Genomic DNA, 18,316 nt, shown 5'->3' on the forward strand with positions numbered 1-18,316 from the left:
GTTATGGCCGACTCTATGTACATGTTCAAGAGAGGCCTGGATGACTTTCTGGAGGGAAAAAATATTACGGGTTATGGGGAAAAAACATGCATTTAACTCTTAAAAGTTGGACTTGATGGACTTGTGTCTTTGTCCGGCCTTATATACTAGGATACTATGTCTCAGATGTGCTGAATCGGATTCAGGTCTGGGGAACAAGCGGCCGGTCCATAGCCCCAATTCCTTGATCTTGCAGGAACTGCTAACAAACTCAGACCACATGAGGTCTACCATTGTCCTGCATTAGAAGGAACCCAGGGCCAACCACACCAGCATATGGTCTCACAAGGGCTCTGAGGATCTCATCTCAGTACCTAATGGTAGTCAGGCGACCTCTGGGGAGCACATGGATGGCTGTGCTGCCCTCCAGAGAAATGCAACCCCACACCATTGCTGACCCAATTCCAAACTGGTCATGCTGCAGGCATCAGATCGCTCTCCACTGCATCTCCAGACTCACGTTTGTCACATGTGCTCAGTGTGAACCTGCTTACATCTGTGGAGACCAAAGGGAGCCAGCAGCGAATTAGTCAATCCTGGTGTTCTCTGCCAAGCACTGTGTTTGATGGAGCAAGAAACTGAATATGGAGATTTTAATGAAGATAATACAGGGGTCCCATAGTATGTATTATTGTTATGTTAATGTATCATAAATGCTACAACTTATATGCAAATATAAATAAATATATCCTTTTTAATTTTTTTTGGTTTTGTATAGTTTTAATGTGTTTTACTCTTATGTTTGTGCGATAACAAGGACTGCAAATTTTAGCACCTTTCTAATAATAAGCCTGGTCTTTTTCATATTCTAGTACCCTAAAAAAATCAGCTCAATCTGCAACATTCCTGCCAATGCGCATGGCAGAGGAGTAGTTGCGAATAATAAATACCAACAGAAAACATATGAGATCACAAGTCATACTACAGGTACCAAAAATAAATTCAAAATATACACCTTTATTAATTCATATAGACAATCAAAAATTGGACATTAAAAACATACACATTAAAACCACAAGAACAAACAGCATGGTGGTGGTCAATCCATTAACCATAGTAAAAAGTACCACGTCATAATAGTATACAACATCAATCCATAAGTATGAAAGTAAGGGCTATAACGGGCACAGAAAATATAAACTCTATCTCAAGTCAGACATAGTGTCAAAGTAATATACCTGTGCCTCAGATCAGATTAGCCCCAGACCACCACCACAGCACCCCGACGTGCGTTTCGCCGTCGCTTCCACACCCCCTTGAGTCCTATCTTTTCCCATATTACGGCGCCGCGGCCATATTTCGCTATGGAGAGGGGCGGGGGTGAGCTGCGCTCACCTCCTCCTTCTCTCCCCGTGCTGCCCTGTGCCCGCCGTGCTACGGTGCGGCGGGCACACTGCAGTGTGCATGTAGCCTTAGTCAGGGGAGGAGTTAGCTCTCTTGGAACCCAGCTCTTCTAGTGAGCAGACATCTCTTTAGGCCCAGCTCCTGACAGAGGAGCATATCAACTATACACTGAGTGACAGAGACAGCATGTGCCTCACACCTCTAGTGAAGGTCACACAGAAGATCCAGGACAAAGCTGCAGCTTCCAACATTGGACATAGCTACATCCCAGCCTGCCCCTGCATCCAGGCTGGTGAGACAACTCCTGAGGTTCCTTCTCCAAGATCACTCCAGTAATCTGGCTTTGTACAGAATCATTTGGCCTGTTGCTGCTGTTGATTCGAATAAAGAACTGTAAATTATTTTATGCACAACGTTGCCTCTGTCTGGTCCCTGCTACGGCTGTATCACCATCACGACTCATGCTACAGGCACTAAGAGGTTGCCCCAGGGAGAACCAGTATATCAGCCTCTCCTTCATCTAATTTCTTGCACACACCACCTGCTGGAGACCTGCCAGGCTGTAGGACAGTCCTCCGGTCCCCATACCAAGCACCGTGACCACAGCGTGCCTAGGCCGCAACCGCCAGCCACTCCGGTATTCTGGGCCCCGGCTGCCTCCAGGCCCCAAGAAAAGGCTAGGCCCCAGTGGGGGATGTTGCAAATCCTTTAGAAAAGATAACAAAATGAAAAATAAAAGAACCATATTTTCTCAAATGAAAACATATTTTACTCAGACGTAAATTCATTACGTTAAACACATACATGTGGTAACCCACAACAATGTAATTGGATGAATAATATCTAATATCTAACAAATGATCAGATAGAAACAAAGTAGTAAAAAGTATTAGTCAACCATTTGGCATCCACGCCCACTGCTGCTCCATTGCGTTGCTTGTGTTTCCATGTTCAATGTAATGTTTTGAATTCTGTTCATGAATAGTCTGGATAATAATGTTCTGTGAAACTAGGCTCCTTTAGAAAAGTACTTTCACTTTCGAGCTTACTGGAAATGACTGATAAAGCAACTAACACCAGGCTGACCCCTGACCCAACCCTCACAAACTATGAACTCAGCGCTGGTATTAGCTCTTCACCGCCACCTCCTGGACAATCTCTAGTACAGCAGAAGGGGATTAAAGGAAATCTACCACGAGGATGAAGGTTTGTAATCCAAGTACAATGGGGCACGTTTACTAAAGTCTGTGCGCCAGTTTTCAGTCGAACTTTGCATGTTCGTTTTAGTGCAAAGACTCGCACAGGTATTTAAGAAGCGTCTGCACCACATTTGTGTCACATGCGACCCTTTTGTGGCGCAGCTGCACTAGTCATAATGCGACACAAATTAGGGGGCGTTGCGGTACTCAGTAGGGCCGTGTGCCACATTTGTCATGCAGAGTCCGACAGAAGTGTGTTGCAAGCCCAATGTTAAAAGTGCAACAAAAAAAAGTGTTGCACTCTGTTGGGGCAGTGCAGGGGGCACTAGAATCATGAAGAACAGGCACCAGAAATCCTGAATCTGGTGCCCCCTGCACACTACACAGGTAAACTGCACATAGTACACACAATTCACTAAGTCTTCCACAATTCACTAAGATCGCGCGTCCAATATCCTGCATCTGTCGCTTCCCCCGCTGAGGTCTGCCGGAGTTCACCTTCTTCCCGATGCATGTGAGTGCTGATCTTGCGACACAATTTGCTTTTCAATTTCCGCCGTTTGTCCGAATCAGTCGGGTTGTCCGACGTCCACGCCCCCCGATTTGTGACGCATGGAAGCCAACGCTAATGCGCCACAATCTGATCGCATGCACCAAAAAAACCTGGGGCAATTCAGGGCAAAACAGAAAAAAATTGCGAAACCTGACGAAAATGCTGCGTTCAGACCCTTAGTAAATGTGCCCCACTGTGTCCCAGCGTGTGACACAAAAACCGATTTATTGAGATAGAATGAAAGAACAAAATTGTCCAAAATTGTTGTTACGGGTGTGGTGATACTATACATGTGGGGTTTGTGTTATGATTTAGACTTTTTTTTGGCGTTATATTTCTCTTTTTATGTTATGGGCATTTTTATTGATTTCTTACTTTATTTTTTATTACTTTTTTATTTTTTATTACTTTTATTTATTTTTTTTTACTTACTGTTTCCGCCATGGGACATGAACAAGCAATCACCTGATTGCTTGTTCATGATAATACTCTGCAATACTGATGTATGGCAGGCTAATAGCAGTGTCAGCCTATGCACATGCATAGGCTGGAACTCTGCCTGTAAGATGATGTCACTGACGCCATCTTATTGGCAGTGCCTGCAGGCATCTCTGGGGTCCCGATCGGACCCCAGCACTGCCATAGCAACGATCGGCGCCCCCCCCCCCCCCCCCGAGCCGTTTTGCTATGGGGGCGATTGTGGGGAAAAGACCACCCAAAGGCATGTTAAATGTCCACGGCATTTAACGGGTTAAACACCAGCGATCGGAGCCCATTCCAACAGCGAGTGTTACACTGGGGTGTCGGCTATCAGTCACAGATACCACCCCGTGTTTCCTGATGCCGGTTCGGCCCAGATCTTGAGCTGAACCGGCATCGGATCTACATCCGATATATTGGACGCTAAGCGCAAAGTCGCTGCACTCAGCATCCGATATATTGAACGCAGAGCGGTAAGGGGTTAAACATCTACAAAATAATATTATTATTGCTGTTGGGACCTCATTGACTTTTAGAATGGTGGGTCCAAGATCTTAGCTGTCACTGTTCGCTTCTTCATCAATGCCACTCTTTTGCCTTGGTAATTGGATCCCTAGAGAGGTAAAGACCAACATTTGGAAACAATGATTATACCATTATTCATTTATATCCTTCTATTGCATTGATCTATTTTATTTATTATATTTATCCCTCTATGGTAATTATCCCTGATTCGTAGCTATGGAATCTTAACATGGACAATGTTCTCAGAAATTAAAGGTGCGCCTTATAGTCCAGTGCGCCTTACATATGAACCGTACTTACAGACAACAGCTGCCTTGAACTGTGCACAGGTCTGCCACCTGCTGGTCATTCATCCTTATAATCCGGTGAGCCTTATAATCCGGTGCGCCTTATATATGAACCTAGATGTTTCAGCAGGCATTTATTGATGGTGCGCTTTATAATCTGGTGCGCCTTACAGTCCGAAAAATACGGTAAATTCAGTGCAAAGTAGGTGAAGGCAAAATACCTACAATAAATCATGCAGGCCAAGACAGGTATGTCAGAATGGTGCCCAAAGCTAAAAAAAAATCATGGTTAGAAGTTGATACCAAATAGCAGAGAGCAAACCTAGATTTCAATGTAAGTGCACAGACTACATTTAATAAACTTTGGGAATTCAGTTTTTTACCTTCTTGGTCATTTTAGATCCAGATCTGTCTTTTATTCAGCTTATTTCCTCTTCCTTCAAGAACAATGTCCTCTATATAGATAACACTGACCCATCATGACATAACTACTGACAAGAGATGATGTCACAGCTTATCTCCTCCTCCTCCCTGTACAATGACCTCTATATAGATAACACTGACCCATCATTACATCACTACTGACAATAGATTATGTCACAGCTTATTCCCTCCTCCTCCCTGTACAATGACCTCTATATAGATAACACTGACCCATCATTACATCACTACTGACAATAGATGATGTCACAGCTTATCTCCTCCCCCCTGTACAATGTCCTCTATATAGATAACACTGACCCATCATTACATCACTACTGACAATAGATGATGTCACAGCTTATCTCCTCCCCCTCCCTGTACAATGACCTCTATATAGATAACACTGACCCATCATTACATCACTACTGACAATAGATGATGTCACAGCTTATCTCCTCCCCTCCCTGTACAGTGACCTCTATATAGATAACACTGACCCACCATTACATCACTACTGACAATAGATGATGTCACAGCTTATCCCCTCCCCCTCCCTGTACAATGACCTCTATATAGATAACACTGACCCATCATTACATCACTACTGACAATGTCACAGCTTCTATCCTCCCCTCCTCGTATTATATGGACATGTCATACACCTATACATATTGGGGCAATTTTACTAAGGGTCCGAACGCTGCATTTTCATCGGGTTTCGCAGTTTTTTCCGTTTTGCCCTGAATTGCCCCGGGTTTTTGGCGCATGCAATTGGATTGTGGTGCATCGGCGCCGGCTTGCATGCAACACAAATCGGGGAGCGTGGACGTCGGACAACCTGACTGATTCAGAAAAACAGCGGGATTTAAAAAGCTATTTAGTCGCAAGGTCAGCACTCAAATGCACCGGGAAGAAGAAGGTGAACTTCAGCGGACCTCAGCGGGGAAGCGACACATGCAGGAAATTGGACGCGGCGGACCCGAATCCTCGTCGGACAACGCATTTCGGGGATCGCGACGGGACGGGTAAGTAAATGTGCTCCATTAGGTATCGATGCAATCATACAGGCTTTTAGGATGGGTGTAACTTGTTATTTAAGCTGTAAAGTGGTCGGGGCAAAATTAACAATGTAAAAAAAATGCGGTGAAATTGCAAATATTTATCCTTAGTAAATACTATGATGCAACAGAACCAGAGGAGAGGGAGGAGGGATCCGTGATCTGAAAGACACACTGGGAAAATTCCCAGAACAAGCAGGAATTCCCTGCCAGCAGCAATAATAGATCAGTTCTGGGGAAGCTGCTGCTTACAACACTGAGGCTTTTACAAAAAGGAAACAGTAAAACCCAGATAGCGGCCAGAGCTCTGCACACACAGCAGGACTTGGCTCTCTCCTCGGTGACGTGTCTTCTCTTGTGCCCAGATCGCCAGTCCTCGCTGTTACTGGGCACACAATGCAGCGTCTTCCAGCTGGGGACTTGGAGCGGCTGGAGCTGGTGGGCTCCGGGGGGTTCGGACTTGTCTACAGAGGATGGAGCAAGAAACTGAACAGGGAGATCGCACTGAAGATGATTCAGGGGTCACGTAGGTATGTATGGTGGTGATTACTATGTACTATGTATACAGTATGTATATACTATGTACAGACGGTCCCCGACTTTTAGACACCCGATCTACAGATGACCCCTAGTTACAGACGGACCTCTCTGCCCACTGTGACCTCTGGTGAAGCTCTCTGGATGTTACTATAGTCCCCGGCTGCAATGATCAGCTGTAAGGTGTCTGTAATGAAGCTGTATTGATAATTCTTCAGCACAAAATTGAATAAATTTACTAAAAAAAAAAAAAATGTCTGGAACTATTATAAAATATACCAGTTCCGACTTATACAGACTGTACCCTACTTAAGAACACCCGACTTACATACGACCCCTAATTACAAACGGCCCTCTGGGTGTTGGTAATTTATTGTACTTTAGCCTTAGGCTACAATAAACAGCTATAACAATTATCACAGGTGTCTGTAATGAAGCTTTATTGTTAGTCCTGGTTCTTATGACAACCCAACATTTTTAAAATCCAATAGTCATAGACCAGAAAAATATTTGTCTAGGGTTACAATTATAAAATATACAGTTCTCACTTACATACAAATTCAGCTTAGAACAAATCTACAGAACCTATCCTGTACGTAATCCGGGGACTGCCTGTACTTTGGATATACTTTATATGCTGGACCTTGTATGTGTGATAAATAGTTCTATATACCGTATGTTATGGACGTTTACATATGTGTCAGAGTTCACTGTAATTCTGCCATTCTATTCCTGATCCAGGATGGAGAGACAGAACAGGGCAATGGCCGCACACTAGAAGGATGCTGTGTGTATGGGGCAGTAGAGCTTCGGTACTGACCTAACAGTGTTATAGATACATTCGTGGTTGGTGATTGGATATTGCACATAAATTGCTTTAAATTGCTTTAAGTACATAACATTAAGGAAGCTTCAATTTTTTCAATCAGTCACGCCGTAGTGTCAGATGACAGACTCCGCTGTGCTACGGGTGTATCCACTCATTTATATAACTAAATACACAGAGGAGGGGTTATAGTCGGATATAAATAGGGAGCTGACTTTGTACAAGTGCAATGCCTGGAAATTCCAAGCCGGAATAGGGAGGAGGAGTCATCTTTTATTTTTGGAATTTGGATGGTTGGAACTTCTTTCACTTTCGAGAACACAGGAAGCAACAGGTCAAGGGGCACAGTGCACAATGAGGGAGGGAGATAACGAAGCCGCAAGGGAGAAACATGTGAAGTCCACACACAGACAAGTTATGGCTACTAGAAGAAAGCAACTTAAATTGTTCTCTCGAACTAAAGCAGTTTAACCCCTTCCTGCCGATGTCCTTCTTCGTTTTTGCGTTTTCATTTTTCACTCCCCACCTTCAAAAATCTATAACTTTTTTATTTTTCCATGTAAAGAGCTGTGTTATGGCTTATTTTCTGTTTAACAAATTGCACTTCATAGCGATAGTATTTAATATTCCATGCTGTGTACTAGGAAGCAGGAAAAAAATTACAAATGCAGTGAAATTAGGGAAAAAATGCATTCACACCGTATTCTTGTGGGCTTGGATTTTATGTATTTCACTTTACGCCACAAATGACAGGTCTACTTTATTCTTTGGGTCGGTGCGATACCAAATTTGTACTCCCTAGGATACTTTGACCCTAAGTTGTCTGATTGATCTGATTGTCTGGTTGACATGAGCAACTAAGCACATCCTTAAACTTAGACAGCTTAATAAATCCCCCCGCCCCTTACATGTTTTTAGTTTCCCCATTATCCCACAAAAGAAAGTGGACATGCTATAGACAGGGGGAGTCTCCCAGCTGTACTGTGCTCAGTGTCAATAGCATTTGTGTCTTAAAGATGTTGTTATTAGTTGTTTCAGCTTTAGGAATAGAACTTGAGTGGACATTCCTGGCCACATTGAGCACTATACTATTACTGGCCATAGCACCAAGCACTTACCTGGGCAAGCCGGGTGTGGCGCCTCTCTTACCTGCAGTCTACACACAGAACAAGTTTTTGGACGCTTATACGATCATTTGAATGGGCCTAACTTTAGAAAAACTTAAGGAAAATATAAAGCTTCATAAAGCTGTCTCTAGATGGTGGCTAAATAAGCCTAAGGAAATAACAGAACAAGCCAAATAATATAACAAGTCTTTTCTCTGGGCTTGAAAAGCAGATGTAATATTATGGATAACCAGACCATTTTCTTTAATTCCAGCTCAAACATGAAAAAACTGATGAAGGATCTAATGAAGGAACGAGATGTAATGCAGAAGGCCTGCAGTGACACTTATGTGCTCCGTCTCCTCGCTGTCTATGAGAAACCTGAAGGGAGTCTTATAGAATATGGACTGGTCATGGAGTACATGCCCTATGGCTCTTTACGGACTCTCTTTGATAAGATCCTTAATGTCCCCTGGGCTCTGAGGTTCCAGATTCTCCACCAGGTTGCCCTGGGTATGAACTATCTCCATAGCCTTGACCCTCCAATCATCCATCGAGACCTGAAACCCTGTAATGTACTGTTAAACAAGCACTTAGATGTACAGGTAATACCAAAATACCAATCAGTTGCATCTTATTCTAAACTTGTAATGTCACCTGACCCCTCGTACTGCTGTGAATCCCAAGGAATCCTTCGATAAGCATCAGTGGATGTTCCACCTCAGGGATCCCAATTTTTCCCGAGATAACACTCTCTGACTCTTTTAATATGGAAGTCGTTAGTGAAATGTGATGACGGTTATCCTTTTATATATGTTTACAAGTTTATCCGATTTCTTTCTTTCATAAGATCACAGATTTTGGATTGTCGAGGATTGTTGGGGCCACTAGTTCTGTAACTCCATCTTTCGCTGGGACCTTGTCCTACATGGCGCCGGAAGCTTTGAACGACATCAACTATCACCCTACTATGTCTTGTGATGTGTACAGGTAAGGTTGATTTTCTGACTGCTAAATAAGTGTAGCCCTAAAATAGGACATCCCCTGAAAATAAGACCTAGTAGAATTTTTTTCAAGCTTAGTAATACAAGGCCTCCCCTGAAAATAAGACCTAGCGGCAGTCATTGCAGCAGCCCCCCCCCCCCCCCCCGCTATACATTAGTATTAGTAGGTCATTTAGATACCACAAGAGGTTGGGACATGCGGAAGAAATCATGGGATAAAATCTCTGACTGTAGCGCTGCAAATGTGAGACAAGCAGCTACCCGGACAAGAAGTGCTGACAAGAAGAGGATCATTGAAGAAAAGTGCTAATGCTATTGTCGCCAATAATTCCAATACAAATGGAGTCACAAGAAAGTCTGCAAGAAATTCAGAGTTTGGAGATTTATAAGGATGTTAGAGAAGTGGATTCTTTTGTCCAATAATAAATGTGAATTAATTTTCATGGAAATATAAGACATCGCCCTGAAAATAAGACCTAGCGCCAGTTTAGGAGCAAAAATTAATATAAGACACTGGGGCTCATTTACTAAGGGCTCCGCGGCCGCACTTTCGCCGGGTTTCACGCCTTTTTCCGTTTTGCGCCAAATTCCGCTGGGATTTTGGCGCACGTGATCGGATTTCGGCGCAATCTCGCTGGCTTTCACACAACAGAAATCGGGGGGGGGGGAGGGGAGGGGCGTGGCTTTTTTAGGGATGCTTAATGAGCGGGAACCATGGTGGGGGAGGGGTGTATGTGACTTATATAGAGTGGCCATCAGAAATTATGGTTGGAGACATTTTTGGAAAATTATGATTGGACCTGCTATGGCTTACATCCTGGAAAATGTAAGGGTACCTTCATACCTAGTGTATTACCTGCCGATTTGCTGTGTGGCTTCTATGTGTAGTAAATCCACAATGCAAACGTTGAGCTCATGCACATTTATACAATACACATGCATACAAGTGTATTAACAAACCGACCACATACAGTTTACACGTTAACATACAGTACACACAACATGCAACACATAAACGCTGTAGCACACAAACTGTCTGTTTTCCCTGTCACCTGGTCATAAACATTTTATATTGCTTGTGGTTGGGGAACCTTAAATTGGATCTTTTGTGAGACAAATAAGGCAAAGGACAAACCATTGTATGTGATTGCTATGTTTATATTGACACTAATGTTGCTGATCTTTATATCAACTTTTTGAATCGCAGCTATGGAATCTTACTATGGACGATGTTCTCCGGTGAGGAGCCCTATCCAGGTAGGTAACAGTATGTAGCCTTAGGCAACACAGCACAATTATGCTAAATACTTACTCTACTCTTTGTTGGTTTAATACAGTGATGGCGAACCTATGGCACTGGTGCCAGAGGTGGCACTCAGAGCCCTGTCTGTGGGCACTCAGGCCATCACCAGAGATGACTCCAGGTATCTTCCTGCAGTCCCAGACAGCCCAGGTCTTGCTGTGCACAGAGCTATTTTAAAGTGACAGCTCTACCTGGGACTATTTTCTGCTTTATTGGTGTCCTCAGGTGCTGGTATCAATGAAAACTGTGACAGGGAAGAGAGTATAAATCATAAATTAAATTTCTGTGTTGGCACTTTGCGATAAATAAGCAGATTTTTGTTGTAGTTTGGGCACTCGGTCTCTAAAAGGTTTGCCATCACTGGTTTAATATATAAAGTAGAACTGTGTTGTCTTCTCCTCTTGCAGGTGTTCATGATATGGTCATCCAGCGAGGTGTATGTGAAGGTCAAAGACCTAGATTAAGTCATGTAGACCAGTACAGTGATGTCAGAATGGTGCCCGAAGCTAAGGAACTCATGATTAACTGCTGGAAACACAAAGCAGAGGACAGACCTAGCTTCCATGGTGAGTACATGGACTATCGGCAAATTTAATTATAAGTGCAATCTGGATCACTTTATAATACTGCAGAGTTTGCCTATGCTCCAGATGTTTTTGACTTCTTGACCAAAAATAGACAGTCATTTTAGTTTGATGACTTCCACACAGTTTCTGTTGCATACCCTTATCCCTTAGACATGTTTTGACAACTCTTAATTTGCTGATGCAACAATTTTCTTCACTGGAGTAAAGTCCCTTCAGGCTTGTTCTCTGAAGACCTAAATGCAAAGGGGTTTTCAAGGCTTAAAAACTACTAGTAAATATACAAAGGATATGTATGAGTAGTTCATCATTGGGGTGCAAGAACAACGGTGCACAGTTACACTACAATTGAAGTTTAATATGTTGTGTATTGACCACATAAGTAGAAATCCCGGTGAAGCTCTTACTGAAGTGAATTAAAGCGCTCTAACAGTTCTTTTCTTTGACTGTCACATTGGGGCACATTTAGTAAGGGTCCGCAGAATGCACTTTCGTCAGACATAAATCGTGGGGCGTGCCGTCGGATGATCTGACTGATTCAGACTAAGCGCAGGATTTAACTTTCAAATTATGTCGCAAGATCAAGCACTTACTTGCACCAGGAAGAAGAAGGTGACCTCCTGTGGACCTGAGCGGGGAAGCGACACATGCAGGAAATCGGAGTGCTGGTAAGCTGGGGTGTCGGTTATCTAAGCATAGGTCATTAGTTGTATTCTAGCCTCGAAAACTACTCTAGAGGGCTATTTTTCTCAAAGAGGTGTGACTAAATATTTTTTAGAGACTTTCCAATATCCTTTGAAATAGGACATGCATCTTGAACAAGAAGCAACGACAATATTTGTTGGGCATCGTCAAGATGCAGCCATTAAGAACCTAAACTATTATCTTCAGTTCTGCATTCTGTAATGTTACTTTTCTTTGTCTGTTTCTCTTACAAGACTGTAGTAAATCGACAGCAGTGATGTTTGAGGCGTATACAGATGAAATTGTCAACGCTGTACGAAATGTCCAGGATCTTCTCCGTCAGATATCTTTGCAAGATCAGGTAACGTCGGCAGATATGTTTTATGTGTACCAGTCAACTTCCACTGACTGGACGCCCAAATGAATACATGGAAGGTCTTAGTTTTAGCTTTGAAGGACCTACTGGTATTGAAGTAGTATGTTGATTCCATCTGTCTTAGGTCATGAAGAATTTTTTTCTCTTTATGGTGATTTTATTTCTTTTGTTTTAAAGTATTCAGAAGCCTTGGGAACATGTGAAGACTCTAGTATGCGTATGGAGAGTTTCATTAAAGGTCAGTTAATCTTTCTTGATGAGATCTTCCCACTTATTGAAGAATGAGGATATCATGACCCAGTGAAGTAATTGGAGGGGTCCTTGCTTTGTTCTCTTCTTGAAAATGTTGTTTTTCCACACATAAAGAGACATTAAACCAAATAGATTATAAAGCTTACAAAAAAATGGACAATTATGACAAAATTGGTCATGTGATCCCTTTAACCTACTCAACGATGTCACATATGCTGTATATCTGCTCAAAACTGGACACATAAGGCACATCTCTTAAAGATGAATATATAATAGAATTCTGTGTATCCAGTAAGCATAGCCCTTCAAAGTCTACATTCCATACTGTAGGTGGAATATGCTCTAAATATAGCATAACGCACACCATGCAAATCATTAAGAGAAAATTTTGTGATGTCCCGTGAAGTTATAGTCAATCAAAATATAAAAGATTGCCCAAAAATTCAAAAACATATAACATCCCTCAACAATTTCATAGTGAATTCTAATAGTCCCCTATAGCACCCTACTAAGGTTTTACTGCATATGGGTTCCAAAACAATAGCTCTCTTAATTTACTTTTCTTATTTTAGGTTTAGGAGATGCTCTACAAAGTGATGAAGAAAAAACAGAAGTGTTATGTTCCGAAGAGGCAAAAACAGAGGATGAGGAACTCAGGAATGACAATATTGTGAGTTACACATCGAGATGCCTGCAACAGTTTAGGTGGAGGGCCCATCAACTATAGTTTTTGTGGATATAAGTGGAGGTCTACTCAGCATGTCAATGTTCAATCCATTAAAAAGCCATCAAACAAACAAACAAGGATATCAATCAAACCATATAAAGTTGTTTTGGCGTTATTGATCTTCACCAAGGCAGAGTATTGGGTTGGTTTAGTTGACTTTGATCCTATAGGCCCATGTACATATTAGATACACTGCCATATGTGATTGAGTCCACATATATTTCTACTCCCTCAATACACATGCAGGGCACAGATCCAGGTGTGAACGGGATATGGCTACAGGTTGTAAATGTAGTTACACTATTATATACACACTCACTGCAGACACTTAGTTATGTATATATATGGTATAACACAGAACACCTGGAATATCTATAGGTACCCATATGAAGTCTGTATATGGTATAACACAGAACACCTGGTATATCTATAGGTACACATATAAAGTCTACTATATTATAATTAATAATCAGTTATATACATACACAGAAAGCACACACAATATAACCTGGTTCCTTGCGGTAAATGATTCTCCTAGAAGGGTCAGGAAGAAAGTTTTCTGGTTTCACTAACCTAAATATCCTTGTTGTTATACTAATGACCAAAAGGCCTCTGAACACAGTGACATCTCACTACAGAATGGTGTCAGTATATACCATATCCGTATACCCTGTATGTAATATGTAATCATAGAGCAGTGTGTTCAGTTAGGAGCAGTGTTCTCCTGTAACATATCGTATCATATCTATATTCTTCCTTGTACTAAGCTAATGCCTACTATACCTTTGTTTCATATTTCAGGCCTCTGGAGCTTCTTCAGAAGACGATGACCATGACATTTCATCGTCAGGTTGTTAACAATATTTTATTATGTGTTAATACTCAAAAATTATCTAACCGGAAGCCAAGATCTAATATTTAGTGCTAGGATACACACTAAAGCACTACACATAGACAAACCATCGTTGTGTGATTCCAAACCCAATGCAATCATGGAAGACTGAAGAGAAACTATTTTGATGTCTATACTTAAAGGGGTATTCCGGGAATATGAAGGTCTGACACAAAAACCCATGATGATACAAATAAATGAGTACAACATTACTCAATGTCATTAGTCACAAAATGGAGCTTAAATAGTTAGATTTTTATGATTTATAAAATTTATGGCCTCTCTAAAGTAGATGGAGTTATCAATAAGATGGCCGCCACTGGAAACTACAAGTTCCATGATCCTTTAGTTCTCAGTAACTCCTCCTCCCTCTTATGATCTGCTCCCAGCGATGATCTAACAGACTGTCCAACTCTGTTACCATAGAAATGATGTGTAACTGCCATCACCACAACACTAACCATACTGGATGCACTGCAACCAACCGACAACAGCCAAACGTAGTGGTGATCACATGACCTGCTCAGGCAGGTGCAGGACATGTGATGTGGACATGTGACCAGCAGCCATCTTCTGTCCTGTGTATACTCTGCAATGGACCGCGCGGAGGAAATTAACGGACTGATTAAAGGGCCAGTAGCATTTTAATTCTTCATTACAGTCTATGTCAGCAGCATTTTTCTGCTAATGGGAGCAAAATTTTAAATAACAACTAATTACACATTAGCTTATATTTTGAGTACCCATTTGCATATGGATTATGCTTATTCCTGGAATACCCCTTTAAACAGTCTAAGGTCATGCCTCTTCGAAGACCACTTCTTTTAGAAGACTGTCCCTTATCGAGACCAGATTTTCATTGCACTTATACGTCTTACGCACTGGGTCTTTGCTTTGGGAGGATCAACCCAGTAGAAGATCATTTTCTACTACCGTTAAGGGTTTAATTTCAAAGAGATTTCACTCTTTGTAAAGTTGAATTCAGAAGAAGCCAATGTCCGAGTAATTATTACATTATAAAATTACATTACCAGAATAGTGTATACTGTACACTATTGTGATATATCTGGGCAAAATGCTCAATGCGTTCATATTTTTAAGATAGACCTTTGATGTTATGAACACCAGAGTATGGGTCAAGTATCGTGGAGTCTGTTTAGGTCCATGAAGTGCTGCCGACACCTAAGCAAAGACTAAAATTAAAGCTAAAAGGCTAAAAGTAACAAAACATACACTAAACCACTTAACATAGACAAACCATTGTTATTTCTTTCCAAACCTAAGGCGGTCATGGTAGAAACCATTTCGATGTCTATTTATAACGTCTTGAGGTCCTTACTTCCTATAACTCTTCAAAGACCACTTCTTTTAGAAGACTGTGCCTTATCTAGACCAGGTTTCCAATTAACTTATATGTCTATGCTTTGGGAGGACCAACCCAGTAGAATATCCTTTTCTACTTTCATTAAGGTTTCTTTTTACAGAGGCCATATGTGTTGGCCATATTTTTAGATGGATAACAGCTCTCTGACCCAAACCATAGAACAGTGGTGACAAACCTTTTAGACACCGAGTGCCCAAATTACAACCAAAAACCACATATTTTTCACAAAGTGCCAATGTGACAATTTAAGCAGTAACTTATTACTCCCTGAACTTTCAGAAGTTTAAATTTTATAGGCACCTGAGAAGACCAATACAGTAGAAAGAAGAAGAAGTTTGGATTATCATTGTAGCTTCCTTCTAGGGTCCTGGGCTGTCTGGGACGGCAAAAGGCCTTGAGTCCTGTCTGGCAAACCCTGCCCTGGGGTGATGGCAAGGGTGCCCATATAGAGGGCTATGAGTGCCACAGCTGGCACCCGTGCCATAGGTTCGCCACCAGTGCCATAGAAGATGTGACTTCCAGTATATTGATCAAGTGACACCTAGGCTGAGATAAAAATTACAGCTAAAAGGCTAAAAAGTAACATACTTCTAGGTTTATTTGTTGTATGAGGCCTATCATGCTTGGCTTTCTGTTTAGTCCATACCACTTTTAGACATGTTATACATACTCCCTGTATGTCCTAACACACACATCTGGTTTTTGTTTCAGAACTTCTAATGAATAATGTTGCGTCAGTCATCAAGGGCTCCGGAGACTATAACAAGATCATGAGGAACCTTGATAATGACGGCATCTTAACTAAGGATGAACAGGAACAACTGAACAGCACACAGAATTTGAAGGAATTGGTGAATGAAACTGGGAAAGTTATGGTCAAGAAGTACAAGGAGAATCCTACACAACTTGTGTCATTTTTCAAGAATCTCTTTTGAATGTAATTTGATTCAAATTTGAGTGTTATTGATTGTCAAGCACAAGTTTTAGTCCTGAAATTATAAGACAATATTGTATTTATGAATATCAACACATCTGACATCATATTGATGTAGAATATGGAGACCTGAATAATAGGGCAAACATAACTTAAAGACAAGAGTATGCAAACTATGGTTCATGACCCTGAGGCTTAGAATCCAGGTAAGGTGATACCTATCTGACAAGATTTCAGAAGGCTTAGGCCACCATAGACCCTACTTAGAAGCCAAGATAAAACTTTTGCCTAAAGGGGTCTCAGAACTCTAGTACATGGCAGAGTTAAGGATGGATTATACACTCCAGTCAATCAAGAATTTTGTAATCTTCACAAATATTTTTTTTACAGCCAATGAATGGAAAACATGGACTGTATCGAGTCTATGGACTGTAGCAACTATAAACTTTTTGAAAAGTGTTTCCCATCTTTTTAAACATGTTTCTACAGGAAAATTCTTTTCTATACTGATAAGTTTTCTGTTGGGAAAGATAACATTGGGCTGCTTGGTTTCTGTTAGTTTGTTATATTTTATTTATATATAAATTTTAATTAAGATTTTTTTCTTCATTTTTAACCCCTTAAGGACGCAGCCATTTTGTAGCTTAAGGCTCAGCCCGATTTTTTGGATTCTGACTTGCTTCGCTTTATATGGTTATAACTTTTGAACACTGTTACTTATCAAAACGATTCTGAGATTGTTTTTTCCCCACATGTTGTACTTCATTTTAGTGGTAAATTTTGGCTGATAAGTTTTGCATTTATTTACAAAAAAAAAGAAAATATGATACATTTTTTGAAAAATTTGCCATTTTCGAAATTCTAAATCATTGCGTTTTCAGGCAGATAGATTTACCACCTAAATAAGTTGCTGAATAACATTTCCCATTTGTCTACTTTACATTTTCATAATTTCTGAAATGTCTGGATAATTTATTTTGATGTCACGCGGCCTACAAATAGAATATCGCTTTTCCGGATTTTCAGAATTGACTATTTTGGGGATAAATACAGTTTTGAATGAAATTTTACATATTTAGCATCAAATCCCCCTATATAATCTACCCATTTTCAAATCTGCACCCCTCAAGCTATCAGAAACAGCTTTTACGAAGATTGTTAACCCCTTGAGATCTTCATAGTAATTGAATCAAAATGGAGGTGAAATTTAGAATGGTCATATTGTTCCCTTATACGTTCATTTAGCACTAAAATTTACACATTTCCAAAATATAAAAAGAGAAAACCCACCATACAATTTGTTCTGCAATTTCTCCTGAGTACAAAGACCCCCCACATGTGGCTGTGACTTGTTTTATGGGGGCACAGCGAGGTGCAGAAGGGAAGGAGGGCGCTGCAGCTGCCAGGATTTTAGTTTCCTCATTGGCGCCTTTTGAAGGCTATAAAATTTTCGCTTTTTCGTTATTTGGGTCATGTGACGGCATTTTTTTTGCGGGATGAGATGCTTTTTCCATTGTTACCATTTTGGGGTTGGTATCGCCTATTGTTGAAAATTTAGGAACTTTTTTTGAGGGCAGGAGTAGAAAAGCATCAATTCTGTACTGGAGTTTTTACTTTTTTTTTTTTGGTGTTCACCGTATAGACTAATAATCATGTTATCTTTATTCTATGGGTTGATACGATTACGGGGATACCAGACATGAATATATTTTCTTACGTTTTACTAAATTTGTCAAACAAAACCCTAATTTGGGGAAAAATCTATCATTTATGTATTGCCGTCTTCCAAGTGGCATAAC

General features: G+C 41.0%; 1 protein-coding gene across 1 annotated transcript; it reads left to right on the forward strand.

Annotated features, from left to right (window-relative positions):
• The first annotated feature begins 6,099 nt into the window (after positions 1-6,099).
• LOC140069442 (receptor-interacting serine/threonine-protein kinase 3-like) lies at positions 6,100-17,134 on the forward strand. Its single transcript, XM_072115143.1, has 10 exons — positions 6,100-6,438; positions 8,652-8,982; positions 9,228-9,367; positions 10,589-10,638; positions 11,092-11,250; positions 12,207-12,313; positions 12,506-12,566; positions 13,153-13,250; positions 14,109-14,157; positions 16,295-17,134. Exons 1-10 carry the CDS (start codon positions 6,305-6,307, stop codon positions 16,516-16,518), a joined length of 1,353 nt encoding a protein of 450 aa, XP_071971244.1. The 5' UTR covers positions 6,100-6,304; the 3' UTR covers positions 16,519-17,134.
• The last annotated feature ends 1,182 nt before the right edge of the window (positions 17,135-18,316 follow it).

This window comes from Engystomops pustulosus, chromosome 7, assembly GCF_040894005.1.
Source record: "Engystomops pustulosus chromosome 7, aEngPut4.maternal, whole genome shotgun sequence".
Classification (NCBI taxonomy): domain Eukaryota; kingdom Metazoa; phylum Chordata; class Amphibia; order Anura; family Leptodactylidae; genus Engystomops; species Engystomops pustulosus.

Excerpts from the sequence above, each read along its gene's own strand:
- LOC140069442 (XM_072115143.1), top strand. The coding sequence starts at position 6,305 with ATGCAGCGTCTTCCAGCTGGGGACTTGGAGCGGCTGGAGCTGGTGGGC. Across the intron at positions 10,639-11,091 it reads CGGTGAGGAGCCCTATCCAG|GTGTTCATGATATGGTCATC; the intron begins GTAGGTAACAGT and ends CTCCTCTTGCAG. Across the intron at positions 14,158-16,294 it reads CCATGACATTTCATCGTCAG|AACTTCTAATGAATAATGTT; the intron begins GTTGTTAACAAT and ends TTTTTGTTTCAG.